This window comes from Cucurbita pepo, chromosome LG13 (genome assembly GCF_002806865.2).
Source record: "Cucurbita pepo subsp. pepo cultivar mu-cu-16 chromosome LG13, ASM280686v2, whole genome shotgun sequence".
In the NCBI taxonomy this organism is placed as follows: Eukaryota; Viridiplantae; Streptophyta; class Magnoliopsida; order Cucurbitales; family Cucurbitaceae; genus Cucurbita; species Cucurbita pepo.
The window spans coordinates 521,584-546,782 of NC_036650.1; the positions used below are offsets into that span (position 1 = coordinate 521,584).

Genomic DNA, 25,199 nt, shown 5'->3' on the forward strand with positions numbered 1-25,199 from the left:
CTTCATTTTTCTTTAACGTGACATGAATTGAAATATCTTTTGATAATTTCAATAATATTTTCGTCACATCTTCATTGAAGTATATTGTATGATTGATGTCTCTTGGTTTATATCAGACCAAATCGGACGACTCTTATAATATTTGAAGTTGTAATTTTTAAATAATACAGTTAACAAAAATCTTTAAAATTAAATAAAAATATCTCATAAATTTAATAACTAATCTTGTAATTTGACATTCAAATACAATTTGTTGATGAGAAAAAAATAATAATAAAAACAGTATTATTGGTCAGAGATCCAAACAGCATCATAACCATTTTGAATAAATTTTAGGTCCATTTTTCAAAATTCTTCATAAAATCCATAATGAAAAAAATGAAATTTCTAAAGTGAAATTGCAATGATCCAAACTTTATATAGATTTTTACGTAGAATATCGTAAAAAGAAGCTCGAGCATGGAAGAAGTCGTCATGATAAAGTTTTGAAAATTTTAGAACGAATTACTTTATTTTTTAAGATATTTACATATAAAAATAATGTCACAAAATTAATATGATTTTAAGAAAAAAAAATGATGTTAAAACTGTGTTGTAACATTTAAGTAAATGAGAGGTACATGAATGAATCGAGATTGTTGAATGGTGAAAGTCCCACATCCGCTAATTTAGGGAATGATCATGGGTTTATAAGTGATGAATACTAACTCTATTGGTGTGAGGCCTTTTGGGGAATACCAAAGCAAAGCCATGAGAGCTTATACTCAAAGTGGACAATATCATACTATTGTGGAGAGTCGTGTTCGTATAACAGAGATCACATCTCCTTTTGTTGTAACAACCCAAATTCACTGTCAGCAGATATTATCTGATTTGATTAGTTACGTCATCGCCCTCACAATTTAAATATAAAAAAAAAACATTGGACCAAGGGGAACAAAGGTGGCTGGAGGAATAAATTCACAATAATTGCCATATTAATATTCTGACGTGGATAATAAATAAATACCAAATATATTTATTTTATTTATGTTTTTTTAAAAATAAGAATAATATCATGCGAATAAGGTGTAATTGAACAACGACAAAAGCCTGCAGAGTGGAGTGTCAGTTACTGACAATCTCTATAAATGACACAAATATTATATTTATTTATTTCCATTTTTCCTTTTTCAAATTCCCTTCTTAATCCTCTACTCACGCGCCCACCCAACCCAACGTGCTCCTCCACCTCATTTCTCCACGTGGCTTATCGTTTCTTCTTACGGTGGGTTGCGAGGCAGCAGAGTTCTTAGTCGATTTGAATTTTGAAATTGGGTCCGCCGCCTCATGCCATGGCCGGGTACTGCCCCTTGCGTACAGACAAATAGATGTCCGCCACATGGCACACATAGGGCTGATCATTGCGCGTCACCTAGAGATTTAATCTGGAGCGTTGAAATATTGATCAGATCCGATGGTCTAAATTTACTAATATCGTAATTAATTTAATAGTTAGTTAAAACATTAATCACTTCATTTAAAACGTTTCTATATAATTTTATGATTTAAATATTTTATTATAAGATATGTCATTAATGTCTTGCGATATTATTTTTCTTTTATTATTTGTTTTTTATGTTTAAATATTGTTTTTATTCCATTTTTATTAAATTATTTTTGTGATTTTTTTTTTGTCGAAATTAACGAGTTTGGGTAAATTCTTAATTTTTTTTTAACTATTCAATATTTTTAATAAAAAAAATATCATTTACAGGTTGGAAATTAATAAAATAGGTCAAATTCAGAGGGAATAACTTGATTTGTTTTTTTTTTTAAAGTAAATTTTGGGTAAAAAAAGCTGACAGTATTAATAGTATTTTATTAAATAGTAAATATATTATTTTCATAAAAATACGGATTAAAAATGCAGCTTTAGTTAACTTTTCAAAGTTAAAATTTTTTAACCTACATGGTAGAAATTTGCACTAAAAACACATTGTCCCGTTTGAGTATAAGCTCTCGTGGTTTTACTTTGAGTTTTCTCAAAAGTCTTGATACTAGTAGAGATAGTATTATTTGATTATAAACTCATAATTGTTTCCTAAATTAGTCGATGTGGGACTTTCAACATCTAACAAGGTTTACACACTCTTATAAAGAATGCTTCATTACCCTCTTCAACTGATATGGGATCTCACACGTACACTTGAATCCCACGTTCAAATATTTCAGCTCGACAACTAAGATACAAATATTTACGTTTTTTTTTTTTTTAATTTTAATTTGCAATGCTTTGAGTAAAACTATGAGATAAATTACATTTAACCCACAAAAATTACTCAATAAACTTAACTTCTAAGTTAGCTAAATCAATTTATTACAATCATTAAAAAAAAAAACACTCATATATTGTTTAATATTTGGAAAACATTATCATTTGGAGTTGATAATTATGGATAGAAGACTTGTTTGGTTGATCATTATTTATTTTTTTTCTATTAAAAAAAAGATATAATGAGCTCGCGTCATCACATCAATCATGATAATTTAATGGCATGATTGATCTTAGGAAGTCAACATTATGGTGTGAGTGGAAGTAGCGTATCATTTCTCATTCGTTTGTTTGACTTTGACCACCAAGACCAATCATCAGATAATGGCGAGACTCCATGAGATCTCATGCACATTCCACAGATCGAGCGGCTGATATTCAATCCACGCAAATCGTTTTTTTTTTTCCTTTTTTACTAAATTTAAAAATAAAAAATATTTTTCAATATATTTTCTATTAAAAATAAAAAATAAAATCCTAAAACAACGGGATGAGTGGATGGGTCGAGAGTAGGGGCGGGAACGAAGAGTCTTTCAGAGTCTTCAATTCCTTGTCTCATTTAGCTAACGAGGAGAAATCTCTTTAATTATTATGAATAATAATAGAGAAATATGAATTTTTGTAAGACAATATTTTACTATTATTTTTTTAATCGAGAGGTGTATTCTTAAACGAATTAGGGACTCGATAGGTTTATAGTCTAAAAAATCGAACTCCGCAATCTCGGTTTGATTGGCATGTTGACATTTTTGCTCGGAAACCCATAAATAGGGTTATAATCCAATCCTATCATACTCTTAAAAATATTTAGCGTTTATAACTGATGTTAGTGATGCATTATGACCTGTGAACTGTATACAGAATGTTCATAGTGACGAATTCAAACCACTCAAAATTTTAATTTGGTCTAGAAGATTTTTCCAACCTAATCAGTATATACGGATTTAATTATGAATTTTTTTGGGACTAAATTGGTGCGATTAAATTATTATAAATTAAAAAATAAATTATTATTTCCCTAAATTAAAAATAAATAGTTGAATCATGAATGCATCTCAACTTATTTCCTTTTATGTTCTTGAAGTTCAACAAAATAATAAATAAATAAATAACTGAAAATAAAATAAAATAAAATAAATAAAGAGCTCTGCAAATTCAATAATTTATGGCCAATAAAAATATTATCATCATCTCCATTACAGGCAGGCTTTAATCTCCCAAGAATCTACCCTTTTCAGCCCCCACTCTGCTCCCAATTTCTCCCTTCACTCCAAAAGAAACCTCCTCTAATGAAAACCCCCTTCACCTTCTTCTTCATTCCTCTGCAAACCCAAATCTAGAACACCCAGAAACGCCCCACATTCATCAATGGCGGCCCCCATTTCCTTCATTTTCATCTCCCTTTTCATTTTCCTCTCGAACCCAGTTCGGATTCTGGGCAACGATGAGCTCAAGGCGTTACTGGATTTGAAGGCGGCTTTAGACCCTGAAAATCAGTATCTATCTTCGTGGAGCGCTGATGGATACCCATGTGCCTCTTTTGAGGGGATTGGGTGTAATGAGAAGGGGCAAGTTACTAATATGTCGCTGCAGGGGAAAGGGCTTAGTGGGAAGCTCTCCCCTGCCATTGCTGGGCTTAAGCACTTGACTGGGCTTTATTTGCATTATAACTCATTGTTTGGGGATGTTCCTAAAGAGATTGCTAACTTGACTCTGCTCTCTGATTTGTATTTGAATGTTAATAACTTTTCTGGGGAGATTCCGCCTGAGATTGGGAACATGGCGAGCTTACAAGGTTTGCTTTGGTTTCTTTCTATGGCTGCTTTAAGTGCTGTGAGATAGCTTTTGAATGTGACTGTTGGCTGCTGTTTACTTCAACAAATGTTCTTATCTAGCTTGAAATTGTAGATTTACAGCCTTTTCTTCTACATGCATGAGTTTTGGGTGCCATTGAAGTTCATAGTTCTGCCTGAAATCCATTTTGTTTTCAGAGAGCTGATGATTTTCTTCATTCCCCTGTTTTTTTTGAATCTGGGTCATGTTTTTTTTTTCGATTTAATCTGTAGAACATGTGGTTTTCTTCGATCTAGAATGTCACAATACTCTATGTTAAAGGGGTTTTGGGGTTCTTGAATCTAAGGGGAAGCTTGTGATTTCACTGTTTTGAGCTTGGAATGGTCATTTTTGTGTGTGTTGCACTCTGTTTTGCTCATATTTGAGCTGTTTTGTTCTTCATTTTCAGTATTGCAGCTATGTTATAATCAGCTGAGTGGGAGCATACCAACGCAGCTTGCATCTTTGAAGAAGCTCACTGTTCTTGCTCTCCAATCCAATCAGTTAACTGGTGCAATCCCTGCAAGCTTGGGACGTTTGGCCTTGTTAGTGAGAGTAGACTTGAGCTCCAATCATCTCTTTGGCTCTGTTCCTTCAAGGCTTGCGGATGCGCCGTCGCTTGAAGTTCTCGACATTCGAAACAATACGCTCTCTGGCAATGTACCTCCTGGTATCGATCGATGTTCATGCTTTTGTGTTTTGTTCAATTTTTCTTTTACATGAAGCTAAGTAGGAGCTATGTTTTGCTTGTGCTTGCTTTGATGAAGCTCTGAAGAGGTTGAATGAAGGATTCTTGTTTGAGAACAACTTGGGATTATGTGGAGTTGGGTTTCCTTCCTTGAAAGATTGTTCCGGCTCGAGTCGTGTTACTCAAACCCAACCTGAACCTTATGCTGGATCAACTGGGACAATGCCCACACGAGACATACCCGAAACTGCTAATGTTCAGTTGCCTTGCAACCATACTCGTTGCCCGAGTTCATCGAGTTCCTCCAAATCTCGAAACGCTTCAATTGTTGGTGTAGTTATTGTAACCATAGCACTTTCAGGTATTGGGATCTTAATGTTCACACAATATCGTCGTCGAAAACAGAAGCTTGGATCTTCGTTCGACATTTGTGATCACCGTCTCAGCACGGATCAAACCAAAACAACTTACAGAAAGAATGGATCTCCTCTTGTCAGCCTCGAGTATGCCAATGGCTGGGATCCATTAGCAGACGGTCGAGGCTTGAGCGTTTTCGGGCAAGAAGTGCTCCAAAATTTCAGGTTCAATTTAGAAGAGGTGGAGACAGCCACTCAGTACTTCTCAGAGGTGAATTTGTTGGGGAAGAGCAACTTCTCAGCTACATATAAAGGGATTTTGAGGGATGGATCAGTTGTTGCTGTTAAGAGCATTTGTAAAACAAGCTGCAAGTCAGAGGAAGCTGAGTTCTTGAAAGGATTGAACCTTTTAACTTCATTAAGGCATGAAAATTTGGCTAGACTTAGAGGATTTTGCTGCTCTAGAGGCAGGGGAGAGTGCTTTCTTATCTATGATTTTGTTCCTAATGGGAACTTGTTGAGATATCTTGATATCAAGGATGGTGATGGCCAAGTTCTTGATTGGTCTACTAGAGTATCCATTATAAGGGGCATTGCCAAAGGTTAGCTATTGCATGAACTTTATTTTGATATCTATGAGCTAGTTTTTTGATATCATTCTTGGCTTTATTGACTACACGTGCCCATGTCTCATTTATGCTTTATGTTATATGATGACGTTATATGATGATGTGATGACGTTATATGATGATGTGATGACGTTATATGATAATGTGATGATGTTATATGATGATGTGATGATGTTATATGATTACGTGATAACGTTAGATGATCATGGGATGACGTTAAATGATCATGAGATGATGTTATATGATGATGATGTGATGATGCTATATGATGACGTGATGACATTAGATGATGATGTGATGATATTATATGATGACGTGATGATATTATATGATGATGTGATGATGCTATATGATGACGTGATGACATTAGATGATGATGTGATGATGTTATATGGTGACGTGATGATGTTAAATGTTGATGTGATGACGTTAAATGATGATATGATGATGGTATATGATAATGTGATAGACGTATCCTAAGCCAGTCTGAATGTTTCGATGATCTAAAACCAGGTGTAGCATATCTGCACAAGAACGAAGCAAACAAGCCAGCTCTTGTACACCAAAACATCTCCGCTGAGAAGGTCCATATCGACCAGAGATTCAATCCGCTACTCTCGGATTCCGGTTTACAGAAGCTGCTTACAAATGACATCGTCTTCTCCGAGCTCAAAGCCACAGCAGCTCGAGGCTATCTAGCTCCAGAGTACACCACAACAGGTCGGTTCACAGAGAAAAGCGACGTATACGCATTTGGGGTGCTAGTGTTCCAAATCCTCTCAGGGACTAGGAAGATCACCAGCTCATTGCGTGGTGCTGCTGAAGCATACCGCTTTGTAGAGCTTCTCGACTCGAAGCTCCATGGTCGATACTTCGAATACGAAGCAGCGAAGCTATGTAGAATTGCGTTGCTTTGCACGCACGAATCACAGAGCGAGAGGCCGTCGATGGAAGCCGTTGTTCAGGAGCTCGTGACCTGCAGCAGCTGCTTATGATAGGATATATAGAATTGGAAGGAGATTTTTGGAGCTGTGAATGAATGGCTGGCTAACTTGTTGTTGCTCTAACTATTTTTTTTTTTTAATCTGATTTGGTGAATAGTTAATGTATTATGAACTCTTTCAAATGTCACTTTCCTTAGGACACTGAACTTTGGCTGTCACAACAGCTGCCTGCTGTCTGTCTGTCTGTGTTAATTGCCAACATNCCCCTAATTCTTGGAATCCTGTGAAAGTGGTTCTAATGCCCTTATCTTTTTCATTTTTCGTTTTCGATAATGCCATTCATTTCGACAAAAGACCCACACTCAAAGTTCTATAGCTTTGGGTCCACTATTCCGATCATGATTTTCCTATTCTTAGTAGGAAAAGTCCTTTTCTTTCTTGGCCGGGTGTGGACGAGGAAGGGTTCGAACTTTCGACATCGTGGTTTGTAACTATGAGCTCTAATCCTATGAGCTATAGGCTCCACCCTGTTTCCACTGGATTTGTTCTCGGTGTATCCTATAAAAAAACATTTCCTCTGCTTAGCCATTTGTTGAAATTCCTTCGGAAGGTGGCGTGTTATGAAATTCTTGTAAAAAATGATAAGGAAACCATCGAAGGGAAAACTTTGGAACGAATCAACTTGATTGGAAGATCAAGAGTAAAGAAAACTAGTGATTCAAATCACTCTACTAGAGAATGAAATGCAGATTTAAACACAAGGAATAAACTCATAAACTCGTAGCTTAAGAAGCATAATATGTCACTCTCGTTTTAATATCCAAAATTTTTATACAATTAAAAAATAATAATCTAAAATTGAAAAATACAATGAACCCTCCATAAACCGAACATGGATGGTACAATCTCATCATCCACAATAAAATTTTTGTGACATGATTCAGACACCTTATTACTTATCATGTTCCGTCTTCCTCAATGAGTGGGAGATTTATAAAAAAAATTAGAAAAATTTATTTTTTGAAAAGGTTGGTCACGTCGTATTTGAGCATAAATATAACCACTCAAGCCCACTGTTAACAGATGATGTCCACTTTAGCCCGTTCCATAGAGCCATCAGTCTCACATTTTTAGAACATGTTTACTCAGAAGAGGTCAAAGTGGGAGAGAGATGGGGGAATACGAATTCTAATCTAGGGGTTGTGGAGAAATGGGGAAGGTTCCAGATGTTGGCTCGACCTCGCCGGAATCCTCTCCACCAGGATCCGCTCGCTTGAGGTTCGTGTCGAGACCAAGACTAAGGTTTACATTCCTCTCCGATTCTCTGTGTTTTAATGCTCTGTTCGTGATCGCTGGATTTTGGATGTTTCTATTGTAGGCTAGGAATTAGTTGGAATTGTTGTAAGGTTTCTGATACTTGTTGAAGATTGTGGAGTAGTTCTGCATACGTATAATAGCCTTCTCTTTGCACTGCAATATTTAGGTTTAGGGTTCCAATTCGGCATTTGAGTTGCAAACTTGTCTGTTGTTCTAGTTCGCATTCTGAAGTTTGTATAAAAATTTGTTTTAGTGCTTAGAGATTTCGTTGAAATCTGATTTGAGTTTGGAAGTTAATAAAATAGGAATGCGAACCAAAGGATTTTTGGAAGAAGTAACTATGCTCTAAGGATTTTTGGATTCTGCAACTATTCTCGAATCTTAGCAAGAGTTGTGTTAAATCTATGCAGGACAATGTGTTTGTGCAATTGGTTTGCTCAATACAATTCCGAATTGTCAAAGCAAATGCTGATGATGCATTTTATGAATTGCCAAATCCCAAAGCACTGATACAAGTTTATATATCTTCGACGGTAGTTGTCTGAATTCTTTTCTAATCAATCAGCTTTGACGTGTAATACTTTCTTTGATGGATAATGTTTTCCCTGAGTGGTTGTCTTATTGTTATTTAGTGGTTCCAGCTCTTGTTCCAAGAATGAATTTAGATGATGTGAGATCCCACGTTGATTGAGGAGGAGAACGAAACATTCTTTTTAAGAATTTGGAAAACTCTCCCTAGATTATTCGTTTTAAAATCTTGAGGGGAAGCCCAAAAACAACAATATCTACTAGTGGCGGATTTGGACTTGGACTATTACAAATGAACTCTTTGAACAAAAAGGTGAGGTTGCTAAAGCAGTATTGGAGGAACTTGAGAAGGTAAGTCAAGTAATTATACATTGAATTAGATTACAGTTTCTATATAACGTGTGAATATTGTTAGATCTAATCAACCTTGTTCTTGGATACTCTTGAAGCACTTAAAAGCACTTGGGGTAATTGAACTCATAGGTTAGTCTTGTGTAACTCAGGGCTAAGATACTGAACTTATGTTTTTTGTTCGTCTAAACTATCACTAGTGTAATGGATTGAATCAACTTAGGCTAATGAAATATCAATTTTAACCACTCCTCTTTTTAGGCATTGACCTATCTATAATTTGTGGTAGAATTAGAATATAGCCTCATTTTACTTCTTAAATTATCAACATTGTTTATACAAAATACTCGAGTTGTAATCTTGTGATATATATAGATGCATTCATAGCATTTCTATTTTATCATTGTTACTCACTAACTTGTTTATAGCTTATAAAATCGGTTTTGCTCCCTTTGTTCTAATTTCTGTATAATTATGGTCCATCCTTCTCAACAGCTCGAAGGCTTCAGCTTGCGAGTGTATACAAAGGAGGTCATGGATTTGATTAAGGCTTCAGACAGAGGCAGGCAATCACAGATGGTCTTAGGGAGAACATATCTGAATTCTCTAATAGGGTGGAAGGTACCTGAGCCAAGGAGGTCATGGAATTGATTATGATCACTCAGTACTTCGACACCATTAAAGATCTCAGAAACTCTTCAAAGAACACAACTACATTTATACTCATGGACCGGGTCATGTTCGGGATGTTAGCAGTCAAATACGCGTCGGATTGATGGAGGCTGGCAGTGCCAAGTTGAGGGTAGAACAAACTAGCAAGGAAACAAGACGCTTTTTCTTTTACTCTAGAGGTAGAGAGTACCATCTTGTTTCATTATTTCTGTGATGAATCTTAAACACTATACCAAATATAGAAGGGGGATAGGGCTGTTAGCACCCAAACAATGAACTAAATTTTGGTTTGGTGAATGAATTCGAGATATTCTGTTCTTAAATACGAATTCATTCCAGTTTTGCAGTAGGGAGTCCCGTGATTGGGTTCTTGGTAATGGGCCACGGCACATTAGGGGCAACCCTCTTCTACTTCACATGTGGTTTCTATGGTATTGTTTCCCTAACCTTTGTCTTTGATAAGGTTTCTATTTTGGCTAATAAGAACATAAGAAACAAAGAAAAATATGCCAATTACCTCCAAAATTCTCTTCTTTTTTTCTCCTCTCAAAACCCTAATCTCCCAATTTCAAGTCTCTCAGCCAAGTTCATATATATATATATATATTACCATTATTCGTATTATTTGAAATTTGGCCAAGAATCCAAATGTTTACTTTAAAACGATGAAAATCACGAATTTTGTAAGAAAACAAGAAGAGCTTTAAATGGACCTTATTTATCTCATTTAAATACTCAAATAACTAAATCAAATATATAAATTAGAATGAAATTCTTAAAAATAGACCAAATTGCAAAGAAGTTTAAATCATGATGTGAGATCTCATATCGGTTGGAGAGGGAAACGAAACATTCAAGTGTATGGAAACCTTTCTTAGCAGATGCGTTTTAAAACCAGGGAAAGCCCAAGAAAATAATATATGCTGGCAGTAGAACTTTGAGGGAAAGTCCAAAAGGGAAAGCCCAAGAAAACAATATATGCTAGCCATAGGAGGGGCCGTAGGAGGGATAGGGGAAGTATGAAAAACTTTGAGGGAAAGTCCAAAAGGGAAAGCCCAAGAAAACAATATATACTAGAGGCAGGGAAAGCACAAGAAAACAATATATGCTAGTAGCAGGGAAAGCCCAAGAAAACAATATATGCCAGTAGCAGGGAAAGCCCAAGAAAACAATATATGCTAGTAGCAGGGGAAGTCCAAGAAAACAATATATGCTAGTAGCAGGGGAAGCCCAAGAAAACAATATATGCTAGCAGTCTACAAATGATATTAAAGCCAAACACTGAAAAACCCAAAGAGAACAATATTTGCTAATTAACGGTATAACTGTTACACAAACTCTAAGCATATCGTAAAATTCTGCTCAATCAAAAGAATTTGATTGATGGGTTAGGTTAAACGTTAAAGGCGTTTAATTTCATGTTACAAATCCATCTAACTTCTTAAGTAATATAAACAAAGAATGTAAAATTTATTTTACATACTAACATTATCTTTTAACCTTTTTTTAGTAATTCAATTCCAAGCGTATAAAAGCTTTCATCTCTAAATTTGATAAATTCAAATTAAAGCAAACATCACCATAATGTATTTTTCTCCATCTAACCTTAAAATTTTCAATGGCCAACCACCATGTTTCATCCTTTATTGCCCTTCATAGCTTGACTTTTTTTTAATAGGTGGGTGAACGAAGACCAAAAACATAATATTAATATTCAACTAATAAAATAATTTCACAATATTAAAATTCTTTTCTTAAAAAAGAAAAGTAAATACAATAAAAGTAATAATCAAGTGGAATGACCTACCAAATGAACATTTGGTAGAGAGCATTATCTAAAAACAATTTTATTTTTATCATATATATATATATATATATATTACCAAAGAGAAAATATCTAAATAATTAGTCTAATAATTAACGTTACAAGTTCACGTACCTTCACTCGTGCTCTAAACATAACCCGTAACCCATATTCAAGTTGATGTTTTTCAACCCCTTCAAAAACAAATATATGATATCTTAACAAATTGAATCGAACCAAATATCTCAAAACTTTCTCTGAAATCTTCAAATATTTTCATAATAAATTCATGAAGAAACTATGTAACCATCTTGTTGATGTATAATTACTCCCTGTCAAGGCATTTTCAATCCATTCATCAATGTCATTATTACAATAATGTAAACATGTTTTGTCAAACAAAGAACCAAAAATTCAAATCTGTCCAAACCAAAAGGAAAATGATTAGACAAACAATAGTAAGCTTAATCCCCCCCTCCATTTCACATCAAGAATTAATAAAAGGCTAGTAGGTTTGATAATTATTCTTTCAAAAAAGATATTAATTTGAAAATCCCTATCTATCTCCACCTAGCTTTTCATACACACTTCCTGTTGTTCCTTTGAAATTGGGGCCACTTAACCAATAAAATGAAGGTTTGGTGGGGAAGGGGGTTTTGATGGGAAAATGCATAGTGACATTCCTTTGTAGCAAAGTTCACAGGGAAAGGGCCAAAAGTGCATACCAAAAAAGTAGACTTAGCATGTGAAACAAACAGTAAAATGTCATTCAGACAAAAAGAAAAAGTTGTGATATTAATGTATAATTCCAAGTATTTCTTTTTCTTACTCAAAATAATTCAGATAATCGAGATAATCTCCAACAACAGTGTTCTATTAGGTGAGATTTCACTCCTACCATACAAATTTGACTGCAACAGATGGGAAAACAGAGATAAAAACCACAGATATGCATAGAAGCAAGTTAAGAAATATGGAGTATACATCAATTCTATCACTTAGTTTCCAGAAAAATACCTCAGAAATGTGTTTGGAGACCCGCCAACTGAGATTGAAGAAGATTGAGTCAATAATAGTAACAGCTCAGGCTCACCACTAGTAGATATTGTCCTCTTTGGACTTTCCTTTTCAAGCTTCATTTCAAGGTTTTTAAAATGTGTCTGATAGGAAGAAGTTTCCACACCCTTAAAAAATGCTTCATTCCTCTCTCCAATCGATGTGGAATCTCGCAGTAATGCAGGCTTTTTTCCAAGAAAGTATGCTAGCAAGTTTCAAGCAACTTCAAGACCCTATTTTAGGGGAACAGAGGAGAGTTTAAACAACTATCTCCTAGTTTGTCTTGGCTTAAAAAATATATTAAAAAAAAAAAAAAAAAATCAGATTTTTATTGTTTTCTAAATAAATTTAGATGGTTAAATTTTTTCCTCCCTCATGAAAATTTGCTAGCTCTACTCTACTAATGAAAAGCAAAATCCATTGTTTACTTTTTCTCTCTCAAATCATTCATCTGTAAGGTAATTTCCTACATCTTACCTTCTAGTGACAACTTTCAGCAAGTTTGTTCTCCATAGAAAATTGGGAGAATCAATGCGAAAATAAAGAAAGTAATTTACAAACTATGCAATAGAAGAATAAAGTAAAGTAAAGGTCAAAAGGCAATGAATTCTACCCATTGTTTTCACATCATGGCATATGAAATGGACGGGTATCATTTTAAAACGCAATCAAGCTTGAAAACAAAAAATGAAAACACAAACAGTTCAGCAATTCAAAGGAAGGGTGAAGATTCCTTGTAGAAAAGAGTGTGTCCTGTACAAATAATGATATCTACTTTCCCTTCAACAATAACAGCAATGAGTGGAATGACATAGTAATAGGCATACTAAAAAGTGAATAAGAAAAGTATAATGATAATAATAATAATAAAAAGGTTTCTTCTCTAGTAGGTGAGCAGTCACCATTTCTGACATTGCCGACAAAATCCTCATATATTCCACCATTATTGTATCCCAAAGCCAAATCAGAGTAAATTTAAGACCCTACTGTTCAAGATAATCAGTGGCATCCTAATATTTAATATCATTTTTTTTCATCCAATCTATTCCATGGTAAGTCAATTAGAGGTGGTGTGCGTGTGTAATGAGGTAAATCCTGAAACCCATAATTTCGAGAAAAGTAAAAGTGAGTATGAGTTAATCAACTTTATTGATATCCCTAGAAATGAGGGCAGTTTCTCTAGTTGGTGATGAGGAAAGTATAATGATAATAGTAATAATAAAAGCTTTCTTCTCTAGTTGGTAAGCAGTCACCATTCTCTGACATTGCCGACAAAATCCACATATATTCCACCATTGTTGAACCCCAAAGCCAAACCAGAGTAACTCAAAAATAATCAGGGGCAGCTCAATATTTAATATCATTTTTCACATCCAATATATTCCATGGTAAGTCAATGAGGTAAATCCTGAATCCCATAATTAAGAGAAAAGAGAAAGTGAATGTGAATGTGGGTCAAATCAACTTTATTGATATCCCTAGAAATGAGGGCAGCAATGTGTTATTTGGTTTATTCTTTAATGGAAGAAGAAGACCTACACGGACAATCTTTCTCTCATGGGTAAATCTTGAAGAAACTTTATTGAAATGAAGAGCATTGAAGGGCCTAAAGAAATATCATATCTACAAATGTACAAAACAAACATCTTCAAGTTTTTACATTTATCTCATCTAATCCTCTCTCAGCTTTGAACCTTTTAGAACTGTGAATGTGGGGAGAAAGAACATTTTCAGGTGTACCAGATAAGGATGCCAGTGGCATACAACTTGACGAATCCGACAAGGTAGCACATGACATCATTCCCAATACTAATAGTAACTATGGGTTGAATCAAAACACGTCAGAATATGTTTGGGAAGCCAATTTAACTGACCCCCACAGGAGTCCATGCCACCTAAATGCTAAAAATGGTATCTAACTTTCCTTTTTAGCGAGGAAGAGATAGGTATAGGATGCTCAAGACACTATTATGAGAAAGGTAGGACCAGATAAACTTCTAAAAAATTTAGCTTTTTTTTTTTTCTTACCATAATAAAAGATAACTTGGAAAATTTAGCATCATGGCTCCTTTGAGATGTAGAACCTCCTCCAGTCCCCTAAATAAAATCAACCAAAGACATAGGAGAATATTGTGTCAGATAAGAAATGCCATGGTCCTTTACCCAAAAATAAAAAATTATGGATGGAAAATTCTTCCCCAATGAAAGCAAGAAGAAGACGCTTAGGATAAGATAAGTATACAATAGTCAAATTTTGTATTAATGTTTGATAGACCTTCCTTGTCAAACATTAAAATTATTGATATAACAAAAGATATTATATGAGTGTTTACTTTCTTGGTTGGAGCCGATGAGTTGAAAAGAATAGTGGAAAATAATAAATAAAACTGTCGCCTCAAAAGCACTACCAACCTGCTTTGTGTTGTGAAAGTTGTTTTCTGAACCATACATGCAACATCAATTCAAGTTGGTTGCAATATCCCTTTCGGCCTTGTTATGTGCATACTCATGCCGACAACGCTCCTTGCTTGCCCTTTGGTCAAGACTTTTTTAGCAATCATGCCAAGGCTAACCAATAAATCCGCAAAATTTCAAACTTCAACTTTCAGGTGGAAATTTCACATAAGGGCCCATTCTAAGAGAAAAGAAAATGTCACAAGAACAGGATGATTTCAATAACAAGGTACAAAAAAATGGTGACAGAAGCGAACAGAACAAATGAATAAAGAAAAATAAAATGCATGCTCAAAGGCAAGTGCATGAAGGTGACTGACACCCCCCCCCATTTTTTTTTTTTTTTTTTTTCCTTCTTTCTTCTTTTAACAGTTCAAATAAATGAGATTCAACTTCAAAGGAGCTTAAATGGTTAAAGTGGATCAGAAAGGTTAAGATGTTGAAAACCAGGAAAGACTGCATCATGAAGATCATTCTGGTGCCAGTCATGGCATACCTTGTTCTTGATGCACACACAGTCAAAGAAATGTGTATCGGAGCATTCTTAAACAGACGAAGCCAATCCCACTTTCTAGAAACATTTGATCCTCAATTTAAAGGGGCTTCATATTTAAGTCAGTGTAATTGTCCTTTTCTTTTTCTTTCCTGAACAAAAACCGATTCCTTGTGAAAAAAAGATAAAATAGTTTGATAAGTTAATAGCACTTCAAGTCCCATGCTGATACAGAAAATTATAAGAGTGCTCATACTCAATTCCAGACCAGTTTTTTACTGCCCTCTGTTCTGCAAGTCTAGAAATTCATAACCATCCCTGAAGGGGAAAGAAAAGAAAAAAGATTGAGGGCTCCCTTAGAATCATGCAGCTGTGTAGATTTTATCAGTACATGGCTCAATCTACGCTACATGGACAACACAAAATTTGCGGTAAAAAAATGAAAAGAAAAAAAAAAAGTAGGATGAATTAAAACAACAAAAGAATTTAATATACGCTATTTCCATGATTCTGCAGGAGTTCAAAAGAAGACATTACATTGAGGGTGCATCAGAAAAGACCTCATTGAGTATGTCATTTTCACCATCTGCCATTGAAAATAGTTCTGCATCTTTGTCTCCCTCGTTAGAAAAGTCACCCCTTTCAAGCTTGGCATGAGCTGCAACAAATACCATCTTCTGAGCTTTCTCCAAGCCGACCCTGGAGTGTCGATGCGAGCAAACCAAATTCATGATAGAACATTTACACTTGTAGCCACAAGATGTTGAATGGAGGAAAATGAGCCTTAGTGCAACCTTGGCAAGGGTCTTAAACTCGCTTAGGCAAGTTTCCCAGACAAGGCGCCTACTCTGTGGGTTGGCAATTTTCATCTTTCCAGTTAAAGGGTCTCGTTGTTTAACCTGAACTGCCTGAGCATAAAGTGGGTCTAGTCCTTCGGATCTCCATTTCATAAGCTCCATGAATGCGACATGAGCTTNACATAGAGACAGAGAGAGAGAGAGAGAGAGGATGTCACCTGGTAAATGTCTTTTCTTTGACTATGACATCTACAACAGCATTGAGATAGACATCCACTCCACACAGTGGGGCTCAAAAAGTGACATAAGCAGGCACAACAGGAGATATATTTGGGATTCCTTCGGTGAAGTGCATCTTCAGCTGCAAAGATATGGTACCTAGTCCGAGGTTGACTTCTGACAGCTCTGGTTCCGTTTGATCAAACATATCCACCACGTTACTGCATAAAAAAATTGTTGCAAAAATTTCAAGCCAACGTTATTTCTGAGAGTTGTTCATTTTCTTTGAACATCAAGCTATCAAAATTCTACGTTTAATTAACCAAAAAAAACCACCCTAATCCTTGGAAGCTTCTTGCTTGCTTTGATCATCTTTATCCATGAACTAAGAAATATTTGATTAAATCCAAATAAAGAGCAAACTAACTAAACATTTGGGGTTCCTAGTCATGAAGAACACTACGAGATTTAAAAGTTTAATATTCTTCCCCTTTTATGCTTGAATAAATAACATGAAAACATAACTATTGTAGTTTTAAAAAAAATATATTTCCACGTTTTCTTTCAAAGAAAAAAAATGCCCCAGACATTGCGGGGGGGGCTTCACTTAAAATAATAAAAATTGCCTCAGAAAATATACATTTATTTTTCTTTTTCTGGTCCCTAGAGTCCCAAAGTTCAACTTCAGTTCTATGAACAAACAACACTTTTTGTCTCTTATGTAAACATGGGTTGAACACCAACTATGAACAGTAGGAACTAAAAGATCAAATTATTCGAACTAAAATTGAAATTTTGGAAATAGGGGGGTCCAAATTTAAATGAGGCGAAGTATACATGCTATAATAATAGTATTTTTAACGTACTAAGCACATAAAAATCAAGAAGCTAAACAGAGCAAATAAATAAGATTCTCGTCTTCAAAGATGCTACAGCTTTTTTTTTTTTTTTTTTTCCTTCTTTCTTCTTTTAACAGTTCAAATAAATGAGATTCAACTTCAAAGGAGCTTAAATGGTTAAAGTGGATCAGAAAGGTTAAGATGTTGAAAACCAGGAAAGACTGCATCATGAAGATCATTCTGGTGCCAGTCATGGCATACCTTGTTCTTGATGCACACACAGTCAAAGAAATGTGTATCGGAGCATTCTTAAACAGACGAAGCCAATCCCACTTTCTAGAAACATTTGATCCTCAATTTAAAGGGGCTTCATATTTAAGTCAGTGTAATTGTCCTTTTCTTTTTCTTTCCTGAACAAAAACCGATTCCTTGTGAAAAAAAGATAAAATAGTTTGATAAGTTAATAGCACTTCAAGTCCCATGCTGATACAGAAAATTATAAGAGTGCTCATACTCAATTCCAGACCAGTTTTTTACTGCCCTCTGTTCTGCAAGTCTAGAAATTCATAACCATCCCTGAAGGGGAAAGAAAAGAAAAAAGATTGAGGGCTCCCTTAGAATCATGCAGCTGTGTAGATTTTATCAGTACATGGCTCAATCTACGCTACATGGACAACACAAAATTTGCGGTAAAAAAATGAAAAGAAAAAAAAAAAGTAGGATGAATTAAAACAACAAAAGAATTTAATATACGCTATTTCCATGATTCTGCAGGAGTTCAAAAGAAGACATTACATTGAGGGTGCATCAGAAAAGACCTCATTGAGTATGTCATTTTCACCATCTGCCATTGAAAATAGTTCTGCATCTTTGTCTCCCTCGTTAGAAAAGTCACCCCTTTCAAGCTTGGCATGAGCTGCAACAAATACCATCTTCTGAGCTTTCTCCAAGCCGACCCTGGAGTGTCGATGCGAGCAAACCAAATTCATGATAGAACATTTACACTTGTAGCCACAAGATGTTGAATGGAGGAAAATGAGCCTTAGTGCAACCTTGGCAAGGGTCTTAAACTCGCTTAGGCAAGTTTCCCAGACAAGGCGCCTACTCTGTGGGTTGGCAATTTTCATCTTTCCAGTTAAAGGGTCTCGTTGTTTAACCTGAACTGCCTGAGCATAAAGTGGGTCTAGTCCTTCGGATCTCCATTTCATAAGCTCCATGAATGCGACATGAGCTTCTTCCCTGGACACCAACCGATTAACAAGTGAATCCACATCCTTTTCCTGATCTTGCGAAAGGCACTTGAAGGGTGGAAGATATTTCCCATTTATGTCCCTCCTCAAGTAAAGAGGGTCCAGAATAAATGCAGCTGACCATGCTGGATGATAATTTTTCCTAAACCGCTTTTCTATAATTTTTTCCACTGGCTCTTCGGCTATGCTGTATTTTGCACACCATTCCTTCACTTTTGATCTCAGCTCTTCCCAAAGAGGCAAGCATTGCCCTATCAGTGGCCTTTCGGCTTCAATCTCTCGAGCCATCCCTCGGATCATCTTTACAAATGAATGAACTGCCTCTACTTCATCCCAAAAGCGTTCATTTTGTATCAGACTAGAAACCTCAGTGGCAAGTGAATCCTCCATGCATGCCAGCTTATAGGACTCGTCTAACACAGCCATTTGAAGCACATGAGCACAGCTAAGCAAATCATCAAGCATAGCATAAACAGGAGAAAAGTTTTTGGATGTATCACAGTTTGGCGAAGGAACATGAAGCAACAAATGGCCCTCTAACTCCTGCACCTTATACTTGTTTAAACAATCCCTAACTTGAGATTTGGTGCTTACAAAGTTTGCAACCTTCAAGCAATTTTCAGTAACTACCCTGAAAAGTGGAAGCTCTTTGTTAAAATCCTTTATCAAACTAATAAAACCCTGAAGCTGGCAAGAGAGATTTACCATCCAATGATACTTTATCTCCAAATTCCTCAACGCCTTGGCCTTATACTTATCTGCAATTATCCCCACACATTTCTGCAGATCACTCCCACAAATCTCGTTGACCGTATCCAAAATAACCTCTTCGGCATACTTGGATGATACCAGTCCCCCTGTAAATAGTGCTTTTTGAAACACAGTAGTACCATTTGGAAGATTGACCATAAATTTAACTACACTCTCTTCGCCACAGCAGTTCTTATTCTTCCAGCCATCTGAAGCAATTTGAAAAGACGCTGCATCTCTAATCCTGGCTTCTGAATCAGCTTTGGCCTCTTCAAACTTGGAGTCGAGCCGAGCTCCTAAAATGTCGGTTCGAGGTATTGAAGGCAAACCTAACTGACTAAGCAAGGCTTTGAACTTTGGGTGCTCAAGGCACGAAAGCGACACTGACCCACATGACTCAATAAGCCAATCAGTCAGTAATTCGATGGCAGAATCGATTTGTTCCTTACTTAGCCTTGGTCCAGGTGAGGCATGTGGACTCTTCAGTTTCTTGACACTGTTTTCCAGCATTTCTAGTGCACCCAAATCATCTTTCCCACCTGATAACACCAACTGATGCTGACTCAACCGCGGATTTTGAGCCACTGGCGTCCGCGGCGAGGAAATTAGCGGAGCATAGGACCGCGTCGGCTCAATCATGGCAAGCGAATGAACTTGATAGGAAGCAGTAAGAATTGGAGCATTCATTGGGGAGCTTCGCTTCTTGTGGTTGTGAAATGTCGGAGAAGGGATGGACGATATCGGCAACGGCGACGCCGAAGCATTAGACAGAGAAATGGAGCTCAAATTAGGACAAGTGCCTCGCTTCAAATGCTCAGATGCAGTCCGCGAAGGGTTCGAAGCCGAAAAAACAGAATCGCACAAAGAACACTTGAGCTTCACCGCTTTCGGAAGACTATTACTAGGATTCCGTATAAGAACAGGCTCCAAATGAGCCCAATACCAAGCTCCTTTCCCCTTAATAGCCTTCGTTCGAACAGTTACAAGGCACTCATACCGTTTATTCAAAGCCTTCGTCGCTAAATCCTCCGTCAACTCCGAAGAGTCAATGTTAGGCGGTGAGTTCGTGGAAGCCATAAATCAAAGTAACAAAACCAAATTTGCAATCACAACAACGAGTCACAGACATTCAACTACAAAGCGAAAAGCTCACATCTCGGACTCCGTTCCGATAATCGCTCCATGCTGCTACTCCCGAGCATCATTGTCCGGAAAAAAAAAAAAAAAAAAAAAAAAAAAAAAAAAAAAANGCCGGCGGTGGCGAGTGGAGCTGCAAAAGTAAAAGAGAACGGAGAGTCCGATCACAGGAGAGCGCTGGTTGAAGTTGAAGAGGAATGGCGGAGAATGATGAGTTGACAGAGATTGGAAATGGAGGGATTAGAAAAAGAGAGTGAAAAGTGATTTGCAGACAGAGAGAGAGAGAAGGAAAGCGGAAGACGAAGAGGCAGACGATGACGTTAATAAAGAATTCGGGAAAGAATATAACGCTGAGAGATTTCTACCGTTATATATATATATATATATTATATTATAATATTAAAATTAAAATTTTAGTATTCTAACATTATATTTTATTAAATTTATTAGGATGTGTTTAAGTTTTTTTTTTAAATTAGTTTTATTAAAAAAATAAAAATTATGATTATAAAGTTTTTTTTTTTAATATTATATATTAAAAATGAGAAAAAATTTCTTGAAATTAATTTTTGTCTCAATTATCACCAAAATTAATGGATAATATCGGAGTAATGAAGATTGAAATAAGAGATTGAGACTCGGAATGGAGAAAGCTTCTTCGTCCTCGTCCCGTGAACATCTTTACTTTTTTTTATGGAACGAGAGACTTGGTTACTATTTACAAAATTATATTAAATATATTTACATAAATTTTTTAGTTTAAAAATTTCTATTTCGGTCTCACAAACTCTTCGTGATTGGCTTTGATACTATCTGTTAGAGCTTAAGTTTCTCACAATTCATCTTCTTTGGGGGCCCAACTCGTTCCACTCTCTAACTGATGTGAGATTCACGACTTTAATACCATCTGTAACAACTTAAGTCTCTCACAATTCCCCTCCCTTGGGGGCCCAGCTCGTTCCACTCTCTAACCGATGTGGGATCCACGGCTTTGATACCATTTATAAAGAGCTCAAGTCTCTCACAATTCACCTTCTTTGGGGGCCCAACTCATTCCACTCTATAACTGATGTGGGATCCACGACTTTGATACCATCTGTAACAACTCAAGTCTCTCACAATTCCCCTCCCTTGGGGGCCCAGCTCGTTACACTCTCTAACCGATGTGGGATCCACGGCTTTGATACCATTTATAAAGAGCTCAAGTCTCTCACAATTCACCTTCTTTGGGGGCCCAACTCATTCCACTCTATAACTGATGTGGGATCCACGACTTTGATACCATCTGTAACAACTCAAGTCTCTCACAATTCCCCTCCCTTGGGGGCCCAGCTCGTTACACTCTCTAACCGATGTGGGATCCACGGCTTTGATACCATTTATAAAAGCTCAAGTCTCTCACAATTCACCTCCCTTAGGGGTCCAGCTCGTTCTAGTCTCTAACCGATGTGGGATCCACCTCCCTTGAGGCCTAGAATCCTTGCTAGCACACTGTTTGGTGACTAACTCTGATACCATCTCTTAGAGCTCAAGCCCACCATCTGTAACAGCCTAAGCCCACCGCTAGCAGATATTGTTCTTTTTTTTAACTTTGCCTACTGGGCTTCCCCTCCAAGATTTTAAAACACATCTCGTAAGGAGAGGTGTTTTCACGCCCTTATAAAAAATGTTTTGTTCTCCTCTCAAACCGACGTAAGATCTCCATTAAAACTTTAATTTAAACTTTAATTTAATGACAAAAAATAGAGTAAAAATTACAATTTTGATTTATATTTAAAGTTTAATTTAATAAAATTAAAAAATGTTAATTGGAAGTTAGATTTAATTATTAAACTCATGCACATCAAATCAAAATACATTAATGGTGATAAAATTATTGCACATCTATTAATGAAAAAGACCTCAAATAGGAGCTACCAATTGTCTAATTACTCTAGGAGAATCTATATCACTAAAAAAAACTATAGGGGCAATTTCGTAATATCCATACTTAAAATTCATTCCAATTAAAATAATATAGAAATTAACCCAACAACTAATGTACAAAAATTCATTTTGTAATTAAATATAACAAAATATTTTAAATAAAATAAATTGTAACAATCATTTTTAATTTTATATGAAAATTATAAATAATGTGTCACATACATTTTTTTAATTTTTTAATTTTTTTTTAAGAGAAAATATAATTTTAAAAATTTTGTAATTAAATATAACAAAAAAAATTTAATTAAATAAATTATAACAATCATTTTAATTTTTTATAAAAATTATAAATAATGTGTCACATACATTTTTTTAATTTTTAATTTTTTTAAGAGAAAATATAATTTTAAAAAATAAATAATTTCAAATTTTCAAACTTACTTTATTCTATAATGTAATTAAGATATATTTTAAAATAGCAAAAAACACGTGTCAATTAGTTATTTTTTGCCTAATTAATTAGAGACATAATAATGTAATTAATCCTTTCAAAATGAGTAGCTTTTCTACTTTTACTATTACTAACGGTGATATTGATAGCTAAATTATGATTTAAAAAATTAAATTTTTTTATTTGATATATTATTATTTTAAAATTTTGTAATGATTAAGGAATTGGTGGAGTACTTATTATGATGATTAATAAATATTTTATGATTAATTACCTTAATTAATTGAGTAAAAAGGAAGAACACTATTTTTTTTAAATCATTATGATTGTGAAAATTAATTCACTTTTAAAGCACCCATAGGACCTAAAGATAATGGAGCCTTGGTGAATAATTATTAAGGGCATATTTGGAAAAAAAAATTCGGTAATCAAATATTTATAAATTATATAAAGATTTAGTGTAACACTCGAGAGATTATGAACTGATACTACCTCTAAATAAAAACAATATCGAGTGTATGATAGTTGAGAAAGACTTGAAGGAATTAAAATTACTACTTCTACCAGCAATGTAGAGCATTCTTTTCGGTGACCCAGTTATAAGAATTTCAAAGGGTCTCTTAGAATTTTTCATAGGAAACACGTGAGCGACGACAAAACATGCTAAAATATAGTTGTGTTAGTTTGTGGGAACAGTAGTTTTCAGTCTTACGAGCACTTCAAGACAAGCAAACAACATGGTCATGTCGCTGTGGATGCAAGAGAATGTCAGAATCCGTTTTCCAAATCATGATCCGAGGACTGGTCATGAGGTTACAAATGGTATTGGAGCGGTACTTGACCTAGTAAGATATGGTTCGAGGACGAACCAAGACAGAAGCTAGTGAGTATGTGACTAATGAGTAAAAGAGTAGTACATGAATGAACCGATATCATAGCTAAATGAGAATGATCTTAAGAATAGGATAGTTGAAATCGAAATTACTAACTACCAATATGAACAATATGTACATTTCTTTTCGGTGGAGCTCCAAAGTTGAAGCGTTTCAAAATAAGTAGGTAACGTGATTACGTCGTAACAGTGTCATAGTCGATGAATCCCTCAAACTAGACATAGTTAATTTAACCTATCTAAAATCTTTCTCACCCAATATTTCAACGAGATTCCTATGATTATTTTTAATACTTATTTCTTAAATTCTTATAAATGGTAGAACATCTAAAACGAATCAAATAAATAAATAAAAAATGTTACACGAATATCATCGATAACTTGTCGATAAAGTTATCACTTTTCTCGGGAAGGGAACAAATTTGATCCAAAACCCCATAAGAAATTAAAAAAGAAAAAGAAAAACATCCAATATATACCAAATGATATTACATTTGAAGAAATTAAGAGAGAATGATGAGATTGGGAGGAAAAAGAAAAAGAAAATAATGAGAAGAGAATTATTATTTGGAGGCCCCAAATGGAAATAAATATAAATAAATAAATAAATTAATTAATTAAATTAAATATTATTTTGATAATGAAAATCATGTGGGATGGGATTTGTGACAAAAAAGTCAAAAAAGTTGGGTTTGGTTTGGGTGAGACATCTAATAAGCTCATCGGTCTTTCTCACCTCAATAAATAATTATTTTTTATATATTTTTCAAAAATATTATATATATATATATAAAATAAAATTGCTTCAAGTCTAAACTACCTCGTTTTTTATTTTAAAGTTTATATGATTGAGTCACAGATAAATACTTAGTCAAAACCTCTTTTTTATTGAGCCACCCCTTACCAACTACTATACCTGACACGCTGTTCGTGTCCAACACCGTCTCAGCGGGCAAAGGACTGGTTTTGCAGGAGGTGATAAAAGTGGTGAGAAGAGGTCCGGGGGGTGTCTCCTGCCGATCGCTCGGGAGGAGAAGGGGAAACTCCGAAGAAGAAGATGAAGAAGAGAGATTTCAGAGATTCTGGTTCTTCAATGTGATCATACGCATCATTCTCTTCACCACATGAGACCAGTCATCTCCAGTTTTGATCTGCAAAATGATGATCATAATGGGCAACTTTCGTTTGTTATTTGCAGCAACACATATACAAATCAAGATTTCATGTTTCTGAAACATTCCACATTTTGGCAGCGACAAGATGCATAAACTTCAGCTGCAATGATAATGTTGAAGTGAGAATGAGGATGATTTCAGTCGAACAGTGGAAGAATTTATCGAAAAAGTTAACAGAGGATAAGAGAAGAAAGACAAAGAACCTCGAGATCAGTCGAGTAGCTGGGGCGTCGATATCGGCTAGCCAGCTTAAACTGAATGAATTGAATTCATGGAACTTGTGTTCTAACATAAGAATGTCAGAATTTTGAAGAAGATACACAT

At 35.3% G+C, this 25,199-nt stretch overlaps 2 protein-coding genes and 1 long non-coding RNA gene across 22 annotated transcripts; 2 read left to right on the forward strand and 1 right to left on the reverse strand.

The window, feature by feature from the left end:
• The first annotated feature begins 3,481 nt into the window (after window positions 1-3,481).
• LOC111808671 (LRR receptor kinase SERK2-like) lies at window positions 3,482-6,994 on the forward strand. The gene is made up of 4 exons (XM_023694786.1): window positions 3,482-4,109; window positions 4,557-4,817; window positions 4,915-5,793; window positions 6,334-6,994. Exons 1-4 carry the CDS (start codon window positions 3,683-3,685, stop codon window positions 6,813-6,815), a joined length of 2,049 nt encoding a protein of 682 aa, XP_023550554.1. The 5' UTR covers window positions 3,482-3,682; the 3' UTR covers window positions 6,816-6,994.
• A 312-nt stretch (window positions 6,995-7,306) lies between these two features.
• LOC111808672 lies at window positions 7,307-20,766 on the reverse strand. 20 transcript variants are annotated; one of them, XM_023694788.1, is made up of 7 exons: window positions 18,090-20,766; window positions 16,455-16,676; window positions 14,905-15,127; window positions 14,521-14,589; window positions 12,454-12,725; window positions 11,572-11,630; window positions 7,307-7,322 (listed from the first exon to the last, which is right to left on the reverse strand). In XM_023694788.1, exons 1-2 carry the CDS (start codon window positions 20,369-20,371, stop codon window positions 16,529-16,531), a joined length of 2,430 nt encoding a protein of 809 aa, XP_023550556.1. In that variant the 5' UTR covers window positions 20,372-20,766; the 3' UTR covers window positions 7,307-7,322; window positions 11,572-11,630; window positions 12,454-12,725; window positions 14,521-14,589; window positions 14,905-15,127; window positions 16,455-16,528. The 20 variants fall into 20 exon arrangements, with proteins under 20 accessions (XP_023550556.1, XP_023550558.1, XP_023550555.1 ...); XM_023694790.1 differs by lacking the exon at window positions 7,307-7,322 and having other exon boundaries at window positions 11,514-11,630; window positions 14,905-15,060; XM_023694787.1 differs by lacking the exon at window positions 7,307-7,322 and having other exon boundaries at window positions 11,515-11,630.
• On the forward strand, window positions 7,983-8,818 carry LOC111808674. Its single transcript, XR_002817108.1, has 3 exons — window positions 7,983-8,066; window positions 8,492-8,614; window positions 8,714-8,818. It is a non-coding gene; the product is annotated as an uncharacterized LOC111808674 (long non-coding RNA).
• Window positions 20,767-25,199: the final 4,433 nt, after the last annotated feature.